General features: G+C 36.9%; 1 protein-coding gene across 1 annotated transcript; it reads left to right on the top strand.

Annotated features, from left to right (window-relative positions):
* Positions 1-1,182: 1,182 nt before the first annotated feature.
* LOC105228084 (polyadenylate-binding protein) lies at positions 1,183-4,514 on the top strand (the record flags this gene model as incomplete). The annotated part of the gene is given in 2 exon segments (XM_049450827.1): positions 1,183-2,212; positions 2,295-4,514. Coding segments are annotated over 2 exon segments (1,284 nt in total), but the record flags the coding sequence as incomplete, so codon positions are not given.
* Positions 4,515-11,702: the final 7,188 nt, after the last annotated feature.

Below are 11,702 nucleotides of genomic sequence, written 5' to 3'. Positions count from 1 at the left end.
CCAAAGGATTAAGATTTATAGCTGTAAAAGAAACAACCAGATTCTGTACTTACCATGTCGATGGATCCTCCAGATCACTTGACAAAAGTTGTCGAATCACAAGTTTCCAATAAAGTGTACTATATAAATATCAGTTGGTCTAGGTCTCGAAAATTAAGAAAATTACACAGCTTACAACCCATTGATAGTTTGGTAAACTTGCCAAAAGATTAAGATTTATGGCTGTAAAAGAAACAACCAGATTCTGTACTTACCATGTCGATGGATCCTCCAGATCACTTGACAAAAGTTGTCGAATCACAAGTTTCCAATAAAGTGTACTATATAAATATCAGTTGGTCTAGGTCTCGAAAATTAAGTAAATTACACAGCTTACTACCCATTGATTGTTTGGTAAACTTGCCAAACGATTAAGATTTATAGCTGTAAAAGAAACAACCAGATTCTGTACTTACCATGTCGATGGATCCTCCAGATCACTTGACAAAAGTTGGCGAATCACAAGTTTCCAATAAAGTGTACTATATAAATATCAGTTGGTCTAGGTCTCGAAAATTAAGTAAATTACACAGCTTACTACCCATTGATTGTTTGGTAAACTTGCCAAACGATTAAGATTTATAGCTGTAAAAGAAACAACCAGATTCTGTACTTACCATGTCGATGGATCCTCCAGATCACTTGACAAAAGTTGTCGAATCACAAGTTTCCAATAAAGTGTACTATATAAATATCAGTTGGTCTAGGTCTCGAAAATTAAGAAAATTACACAGCTTACTACCCATTGATTGTTTGGTAAACTTGCCAAACGATTAAGATTTATAGCTGTAAAAGAAACAACCAGATTCTGTACTTACCATGTCGATGGATCCTCCAGATCACTTGACAAAAGTTGTCGAATCACAAGTTTCCAATAAAGTGTACTATATAAATATCAGTTGGTCTAGGTCTCGAAAATTAAGAAAATTACACAGCTTACAACCCATTGATCGTTTGATAATCTTGTCAGACGATTAAAATTTATTACTTTAAGAAAACAACCGGAATCCGTACTTACCAGATCACTTAACAAAAGTTGAAGACTTAAGATATATTATACTATAACTATTAATAATTGTTAAATTAAATGTGTAAATTTAGTAATATAACCGATATGGCCTTTGTTGCTTATTTCTTCCACAGGTAATGGTTAAAGACGATGGTAAAAGTAAAGGTTTCGGCTTCGTAGCTTATGAGACCACCGAAGCAGCTGAAGCCGCTGTTGACGCATTAAATGGAAAGGATATGGGGGAGGGTAAGGTATTATATGTTGCTCGTGCACAGAAGAAAGCAGAACGCCAGCAAGAGTTAAAACGCAAGTTCGAAGAATTAAAGAAGAAACGGCAAGAATCGGTATTTGGTGTTAATTTGTATGTTAAAAACCTTGATGACAGTGTAGATGATGAGCGTCTACGCAAAGAATTTTCGATGTATGGTACCATTACATCTGCCAAGGTTATGACCGATGAAGAGGGACGTTCCAAAGGTTTTGGATTTGTCTGCTTCATTTCGCCCAATGAAGCAACCTGTGCCGTCACTGAAGTGAATGGACGTGTTGTCGGTTCGAAGCCATTGTATGTAGCTTTGGCTCAACGTAAAGAAGACCGTAAGGCACATTTGGCATCACAATACATGCGTCATATGTCGGGTATGCGTATGCAACAATTAGGTCAAATATTCCAACCAAACGCCGCAGGCGGCTTTTTCGTACCAACCATGGCGCCAGGGCAACGTTTCTTCGGTCCACAAGTGACCCAACCGATTCGTAACACACCAAGATGGGCACCTCAAGTGCGCCCTGCCGCTGGCGTACAAGGTGTCACACAGGCTGGCGCTGCAGCCGCTGCTGGTAGCTTCACAAATGCCGCCGCCATGGCAGCAACCGGTAACGCTCAGTTCCGCCCAACAGCAGCCGCTGCCCGTGGCCAACCGCAGACAGTTCAAGGCGCGCACGCTGCAGCCGCCGCTGCCAACACAATGCGCAATACTGGCGCACGCGCTATCACAGGTCAGCAAACAGTTGCTGCGGGCAATATTCCAATGGCTGGAGCACCAATTACTGCAGGTGGAGCTCAGCAACGCGCTGCCAACTATAAATATACCGCCAACATGCGCAATCCACCTCCACAACCGGTCCAACAACAGCCGCAAGTGCAGCCAATGCACCAGAAGGGTAAGTTACATTTTTTTTGTTAATCGCATTATAAAATAACTAAAATTTATTGAAATAAAAACAATCTTTTGTTTTCTTTTAGGTCAAGAGAAACTGATTGCTTCTCTATTGGCAAACGCCAAGCCGCAAGAGCAGAAGCAAATTTTGGGTGAACGCTTGTATCCTATGATCGAGCGCATGCACCCACTTATGGCTGGCAAAATTACCGGAATGTTATTAGAGATAGAGAATTCCGAATTGTTGCACATGATAGAGGATCAAGATGCTTTGAAAGCCAAAGTTGAAGAAGCTGTTGCCGTGTTGCAGGTTCATCGTGTTGCTGAGCCAACCAATTAAAATACCTATATGGAAATCACATCATGCTAGCCGAACTAAAAAGTTTCGTAATTTCTCATATGTTCATACTGCTTCTAGCCACAACGACAAAAAACTCAGAAATGGTCCTCATTATTCATTTTAGAACAAAAACCGTCAGGTAGATACGATATAAATATGTAATATTGTTTAAAAAATTTAAAACTGAATAATGAGAGCCACATCTAAAAAGTAACACCATTTAACATTCGCTGAAAATCTTTTGTCAACTTTCATCTTTCTGATTTTCCCATAATAATTAAGATTCATGCCTTTTCGCTTCTGATTTCAGTTCATTACCTTTTCAATTCAACCAATCAAAACGCAAGCGTTTTTTAACATACAATCAATATAACATCCTAGCGAGTAATGCAAAGCTGCCAAGTGACGCGTACACAGTAATTTCAAAACTGTGTATTAAGATTATATGAAAATCAAGAACTAAAACTGAAAATGAAAATGAACAAATCAAAACTTGGAATAGAAGAAGAATTGAAGCCAAGCATTCGAAAGGTGGCACGCCGAAAGAAACAAAAACAAAACTGAAAACCAGCCACACTTGTGGTTTGAATTTTATAGTTTCCTAAAATTAACTACAATAGTTTCATAATCTCTGGCGCGATGAGGTAATTTTAATATATTTTTTTGTATAACCACCACCAACTACAACAACTATACTAAACTCATACAAGCATTGCAAACAATACCAAATTTTCATATTTTTCACTTGAATAAAAATTTGTTTTTGTCATTTACTTGAAGCAAATGCGTTTCAGTGTAAATTTGTAATGGATTAGAATTTGAAAGTTGCTCTAATTTGTAATGCACTTGGTTGAATTGAAGAGAGTTTCCTATTCTATATACTTTAGAAGCGAATGGGCAGGCTTAGGTAAACAAAAGTAATTAACATGTATGTATGTAAGAGAGAAATAATTGAAAAAATCAAACAAAAAAATTGCAAAAGCGTATGAAAAAATGAAAAATTTGGAGTGTGGGTTGTTCAAATGGATCAAAATATTAATATCAACCGAAAAGAACGGTTCATTTCTGTCATCCACTCTCTGAATGTAATAAAACAAACAAACAACATGAGAATAGAATTGCTTGTAAAAGAAAATGTTGAATAGGACGAAAAAGTAAACGTTCAATGATTTTTTTGCTACTTTAAACAAATATAATAAAAATTGAAAATATATATACGTCAGACACAACCGCTGACAAGCAGAACTTAAAAATAAAAACAAAAAAAATCGCAAAATTAATATAAAAACGGTCCTAGCTGACCAGAAAAACACAATAAATACAATGAATGAAATAACTGAATTATAAATATACAACTTTTATCAAATATAAAAAACATAGTATGTGTAAGACCGTTGATAAATTTCAAAGTCGAACCGCGGGAATATTTTCAATTGCGCCCGATTAAATGTGTGGAAGGGCATGCAAAATACAGGGTGGACCATAAGTCCCTTCATATTTGAATGTGTATGTGCGAGCGGATGTCGCGTTAGGAAATACAAGATTACGGTTGAAGTCAGGATTTTTCGATAATGAAAATTTGAAATAGTTTCCGAAAACATTTGTCATGAACCTGAACTCGTATTACTGTACTCGAAAGTCGAATATCTTTCCAACCGCAATCCGAAATTCAAATATTGGGTGGTCGAAAAAGTATTTTCGTACTTCTAATCAAACTTCAAATTATTTTTTTTATTGCAAGAATAAAAGATTTTTTTTATCTAGTTTTTCTCATTATTTAGGCAATAGGACACCTTTGGTCCACCCTCTACATTGCGAAGATTTTAGTAAAAGCAATGGTAAAAATTCAGTAATAAATCAATTCCAATATTGAACAATATTTTAACCGAACAATATAAAATTTAATTATACCTATCTTGATCTGGTGAAATGAGAATTTAAATAAAATATAAACTTTTGGCATAAATACATGTGTTTATGAAGAATTCCCGGGTTGAACAGTGGGTTAAAAGCCGAAACTAGTTTTTCGCACTGATTACAAACTTCCCATATGCTGAAGATCGCAGAATTGGTCTTCGTGAGGTAACATACATTTTTCGCCTTCAATAAAAACTCCTTTTTCCAATTGAATTATTATTATATAAAACATTGCGATATACATATGTATATGTATAATTTTTTAGATAACTTTACATTTACGAGTTCATGGACACCTCACCTACACACTTACATTTGTATCAGCAAAATTACTTCTTATAAGTCAAATCAAGCTCTTCTAGCTGAATTAGCTCAGCGATTGTACTCCTGATTTATTTCTTCAAACCGGAATTAAATAATACCGTTTTATTATTTGATCACACATATTATTCAAACAAATTCACTCTATTTTTTCTTACAAAGGTAACCACTCTACAATAGGCATTCGTAAAACAAAGCGAACAGTATTCAATAATACAAAAACAAATGTTTCCAAAAACGAATTATTTAAAATAAATATGTAGAAATTTCAATCCGGCGACAAATCTTATGTTTTTATTTATGTATAAACGGATTAGTCAATCTCTTGAGGTTTATAACAAGTAGGATTAAACGTTGATATACTTGTATTGGCTTAAAAAAGGAAGGAGTCGGCAGGAAACAGAGTAAGAAATACTTGGTAAATGAAGAAGTCTGGTAAGCTCTGCTACGAGGTCCCTGTATGCGAGTAAGCTAACTGTGACACGGGGTTGATTTGCTGATGCTATGCTATGTGCGATACCTTAACATATACATATGTATGTATTAATGTGTGTATTAGGTTTAATATTATACATATGAACATATTTATGTACGTTTGTAGAAGCAAAGTCTCTGGTGATGGTTGGATTCATGACTGCGTGAGCCTTTTCAGTTTTGGCTACGACGTAATAAAGGCGACAGCTATTCCCGTCATTTCGCCATTCATTAAAAAAATAAACCGGAGTACCTACCTCTATGCATAAATTATTTGTTTAGCTATCTGTCTTGGGAGTGTTGTTAGGTTATGATTTTGAGAACAAAAAGTTGTTTATTTATGCATCCTGATGTGTGCACTCTATGGTTACTCGACCCCAACTACTTGTGAAACTTATGCTTACTCATTCGCATTAGGTGGTGGCACATAAGTGCATACTCGCATGGATAAACATTAGGACTTGGAGTTTAGGTAAACTTGGTGAATATGAACAATGAAAAAGAGGCAAAGAGATTTTCTCATTTAAACTTTCCGATCTTTGAGATCGACTGTAAACTTAACAGTTGTGTTGGCTTCGAAAAATTTGGAAACGCTCAGGCGGTGTATTTGTTAAAATGAGGTGTCTGCCAAAGGTCGCAGTGTGGGTTGCCGAGCTTCAAAAATTTTTACTGACGCGTCTATTTCATATAATGTAGATCCGTAATAAACAACGCTTCCTTATCGGAATTGCCTCGGAATTCAGACGTTTGAAAGTCATCACACTAAAATCGTGCAGAGTAATTTGCAATTTGTTGGACACAAGCAGCATGAACATCGGCTCTCAAGGCTATTCTGGAGAATGCCTTCCGCGACGCCTTCAATGCTTGGAAATCGCGCTGGCAGCGCTGCATCGAAGTCGAAGGAGCCTAATTTGAAAGTTTTAATAGAATTGTAACGATTGTTCCATATTTTTTTTTAATCGACGGAGTCCTATTACTTTCCGGACAGACCCTGTATACTGTGTTATAGGGCATTCAAAGTCAGTCAAGCTCTTGATTCTCGATCTGCATTCTTAAATTGTGCGGGCGAATTCTTTACACATCGTAATTATAATTTTTTATTCACTTCTTTTTTCATATCTGTGGAGGTGCGTGCATATGTGCAGGGCGCGGGGTATTATTCGAAATGGTTGCAATTTTTGTTGCACTTCAGCACTTATGTAACACTTTCATTCCTAAGCATTTTGTGTTTTCGTTTTATTTGAATATTCTTTATGCAAGCTTTTTTATGGTTCTATGGTATTCCCCAGCGCCACCAACTACGCCTCCTTTCGTAATGTCAGCATAACGATCCAGGCGAGAATAATCATCATCACAATCATCAGATAGAACGGCGTGTTGCCACCATAAATGTGCAGGTTGCCATTCATCAACATGTAAGTGTATATGTGCAACATATACAATATAAAATATCGCAATACCCCGTAGGAAAAATGTTATGCTCAAGCATATATGTATATACTCGGCGCTTTTTCACGGCGAATTTAACATAATAATGTTTCTATAGCGATGTAGTTGTTGGATTTATTTAGTCATGGTTTAAGTCGTGCCAAAGTAAAGCAAATATATTATATATATGTTGTTGTTAATTAATGTTTTTTACCTTTCATATCAGTAAAAATGTGACTAGTTCATAGGTAGCCAACATTTGGTCGTCGTCCGGGCATATTCACATCCTTACATACTTATATACCGATGTATGTGCATATGTACGTAGGTGTATTCGTGGTATGTGAGAGATGCTGCAATGGCATGGCTTCAATTGCAATTTAAGTGCAGTTTGTATGCGTACATTTGTGTGCAACAACCAAACCAAGAGCATCGCATCGCACAGCTGGGAGTTGTGTGGTGTTAAGTGAAGTGGTTTGCGCAGTGTTGCCCGTTCTGGCTTCAATTAATGCCTTAACATAATCCGAGATGCATGCCTGCAGCTAGATTTGTTTTTGTTTTTATTCTATGCAAGCGTGCGTACAAATCATGAACCAACAGCGGATGAAGTGGCATTTTGTCATGCTTCAAGGTGGAGCAGGCCAAGCAGAAACACCAGCAAGTGGAAATACACACACACGTGCCACAGTTTGGATGCGAATAAGTACTTCGCGTACTAGTTGGTGTAGGATTTGACTAGAGCTCGTGGCGTATTATTATAATGGCCATGGTTCAACAAGGGTGTGGGGAGTTGTTACATAAAGCCAGATGATGCACCACTTATTTATGCAATTCAAATTAACGGTAGCAGCTGCTGAGCAAAGAAACAGAGCGTTTGTATGAGAAATACATTGCTTAACTACAATACATACATACATATATACTTGTATTATATATATTGTACTTAGAGTCTAGAATTCTACACAATGAATACATTCTATACTCTAAAATAAATTGCAGATAAAGTTATTCCGCTGCATGTATATAAATTTGGACAATATGACAGTCCATTGCCTGACAAAGTATGTTCTAGGTGTGTCTAGAGCGGATTGTGCTGCCTAGTGTGTTAGATCGCTAAAAACAATGTTTACAATTTGAACCATTGACCCAGCGAGTGCATATGCATATGTGTGTGTATGTTTGCTTCCTGCACATTCACGTGTTGTCTTGCCTTTCAAGGCATCACACGCTGCTCATCAATTTGTGGCTTTCATCTTTCAACAAATCATTCGTATTTATTTCCATTTCATACAGCCTTGCTGCTCTCGAAAGTAGTTCATATGTGTATGTACAAACTCTCCAGACTTGCTTCGCTGCAGAAGTTTATGTTAGCGTTTGAAGTTTCCATGGGCATCGGGCGTTACAATGTCTGATTTATTACATATACTATCTGTATCTGTTATTTTCATTTGTTGTTGGTGTTCTATTAGCGTCTTCACTTCAAATTCACTGCTGCTCACGCCGTGGAGGTTATGGTGCGTCAACAGCTGAATAATATACAAGATATTGTAAGCCTTATTAAACACATTGCGTATTTCGTATTGGGTAGTACTTCGATATGGGTTGAGTTTCGCTAATATCCCAATAAGTTAAGTCACAGTCTTCCAAATGTAACGAAGGGGCAGCAAACGGACATTAAAGGGAGCGAAGAGAGAGCTGAGAAGACCCCAACAGATCCTGACTGCCTAATTGTTGGATATTATCGTCAAAAACTAATCGTTTGTGGACAAACTGTTCGAATTTAAAAGTTTTGGAGTCAAAATAAATAGAGAGATACTCGGAAATCCTCCCACACCCTATTTCAACACCCTCACTTAGAAGAAAGAATCATTTTGACGAATTTCTCCCCAAAAAACCGGCCATTTGGGCCAAAATCTTAATTTTATAAATTTCTGGGTAAATTTAAATTTAAAACTTCTTTAACAAATATATGCTCCATGCGATTCTGCAAATTTCTGCATTTTTACATTTTCTCTAGAGCCAGTAGTTTAGGAATTATAAGCATTTTTGTATTCGGTGGCTGCTTGCTACATGCTGCTGGTCGCCTGGTAGAAATCTGAGATTTTGGCACCAAATTGAAGTAATTTTTTCTGCAGCGGCGGCCGATGCACTTGTATGCTTGTAGCATACGCAAAGGGGCGAAATAGGGAACACGGATGCGACCATATGCTATGCGCGAAAACAGGAAAACCCTTCGACAGGAAATGGAATAACGGTACCACACTTACGGTCTGGGCTCCAAACCGGAAGTACCAAACCGAAAAAGGATGTTCCCTACCGGAAGTGCGGTTGCGGTCCGAACTCCCAACCGGCCGGAAGTGGAATAACGATACCAAGTTTTCCGTTTCCCATGTAATACCGGAAGGTTGAGTGTTCGGACCGGAAGTATGGTACCGTTGTCACACTTCCGGTCGTGGTCCTGTTCCCGTTTCCGGTCATTGCACATGGCCGCATCCGTGTTCCCAATTTCGCCCCTCTGTGTATGCATTGCATATGCCCGCATCCGTGTACCCAATTTGGCCCCTTTGCATATGCTACCCACAATGCAAATTTGTAGTGCATCCGCCTTGCATTCAATTTGGTACCAAAACCTCAGATTTCTACTAGGCGAGCAGGAGCGTGCAGCAAGTAGCCACCGAATACAAACATTTTTATAACTCTTAAACTACTGGTTTTAGAATGTAGAAATTTAAAGAATCACATGGGGCATATATTTAGTATTAAAGAAATTTTAAATTTGAATTTTCCCAGAAATTTATAAAATTAAAATTGTGGCCCAAATTGCCGGTTTTTAAAGAAATTAGGCATTAAATGTCTTATAGCCCTGACAGACGACAGCGCTAATATGCATTAGCGGGCTTAATTTACATTTATTTGCGCATTTGACCCATGTTAATGCAAGTTTGTAATGCACAAGAATTTCGTGCATTTGGTGGAATTTACCAAATTTGAGTAGGCAACACTGCTCAAAAATGGCCGATTTTTGCAATTTTTTGACAGATGTCGCACTGTTGCTATCCATTTTTCCAATATTCTTAACTTTTTTGCACACTTTTTCCGCATTACAATCAATTATTGCTATTAATTTCACTCTATTATCTTTTAACGTAGATAATAATAAACGAATTTTTTCGTTAAATTTATATTGGTTTTCCAAAATCACCAAAATTTCTTTTAATAATTTATCTTATTCATTTTTATTTCACTTTTTTTTTTTAATAAAGAAACAAATTTCACTATCAGCTGTCTAAATGCACAAGCCTGCCGTCTGTCACCATAAAATTTCAATTCGCATTAGCGTTGCTTAAGGGGCATTAATTTTGCGTCTGTCAGGGCTATTAAGGCACGAGGTTAAAGCTTTGTAACTAAAATATTGAGGTTACAAGAAAAAAATTGCGCTCCTCGATTTGCTTCATATCATTTAAAACATTCAACCAAATCCTTCAATTGGATAGATCAATCCTTCATTTGGCAAGCTGAGAATATGTGGAGTATTAATAAAGGCTCGATTTATTCAGAGTTTTAAAGTAAACCTCGTAAGAAATTCCTTTACAGCAGCAACCCCTTTTATCGTCATCCTGATACCTGCAACTATTAGGTGAACAAAACTATAATACTTTGTAGCGACTGGTTGCAAGAGTAAAAAAGTTTCGTCCATGGATTGGTTTCTTTTATAATACAATTTCGCCCAACTGTTGCCGGCGGTGTTAGCCAAATAACACATCAGCCTGAGACAGACGGCAAATACAAACACAATGCTCAATTGGAATTCTGTGTGCACCAGGTGCTTGCACTTATTTGGAAGAAGAGTTCACTATGAATTTGCAAGCAAAAAGCTAGACAAAAACTACAAAAAGTGCACTAGATACAAGTATATTCATATACTATTCACACATGGCGGTGCCTAGTTGGTTTTAGCTGCACTAATCCATGTGTATAAACACGCTTCGAGTTTGGAGGGCAGTATTGAATATTGACCCCTGCAGTCTTTGCTTGCGGACTTTCATCGTTGTACAACAAAAATAATTGCACAAAATGCATTGGCTAAATGAAAAGCAACAAAAAGCCGTAACTTTTTCGATTGATGCAATGCAGTCTCATGTGAAAAAATGCATATGTAGTGTGTAGTTATATATGTGTTTCGCAGCAGTTCGCGCATGAACATTCGTGATTTGTTTGAGAAAAAAGGAACAACTCTCTGTGTGTTTAGTTTTGATGGGATTTGTCTTGCAACAATGAATGGCTGTCCTCCTCACTCATTTTGCATATTTTACCTCGATTGATTGAAGCCATCTGTGTTGAATGAAACAAAATTAGTAGTTTTTAAATTTTAAATTTCAGTTAATATTTTTATTTGTATTTTATAGACGCCTATTTGTACTTGAAACTTAGATTCAATGTTATGCAATCGATGATGTTTTTTAATACTCTTTTTGGGACATGTAAGTAGTAGTGTCTTTAAGACATTATTTTGTATCATCATCGGAGTTAATAAATAATTTTGCCTGAAATTCCAGGAATTATGAAAAGCGTCGATTACACAATATATAGCACTGGAGATATACGACTGCAAAATCTATTGAGAAAATACGAAAAGACTTTTTCGATTACCCAATATTATATTATCAGTCGATTTAATGATGTTCAGTTCATGGTGTAACCTGAAATTAGGTGGAAATGTGTCCAAGTAGAAATTCATACATATATCAATCCTATTCTTGCTTCAAATTCCTACTCAATACCTACGCTAAAAATGCTTATTTATAAATTTGTACAGACCTAGAGGCTGTATTATCACTTAATAAGGACTTGCACGTTACACTCAATCACACAACAACGGCGAATAAACTCTCCAGAAACTATGTCGAATAAGCAAAAACAAAGAATGTTCAGTTTACGCGTTGGCCTGTTATGTTCTCATTGTCTATTCATTACCGGGAACATTGACACAAGCATGTTCAGCTCTACTCATGAC

The sequence above is a fragment of the Bactrocera dorsalis genome, chromosome 3, assembly GCF_023373825.1.
Source record: "Bactrocera dorsalis isolate Fly_Bdor chromosome 3, ASM2337382v1, whole genome shotgun sequence".
NCBI lineage: Eukaryota > Metazoa > Arthropoda > Insecta > Diptera > Tephritidae > Bactrocera > Bactrocera dorsalis.
This window is presented reverse-complemented; position numbering and strand designations above follow the sequence as displayed.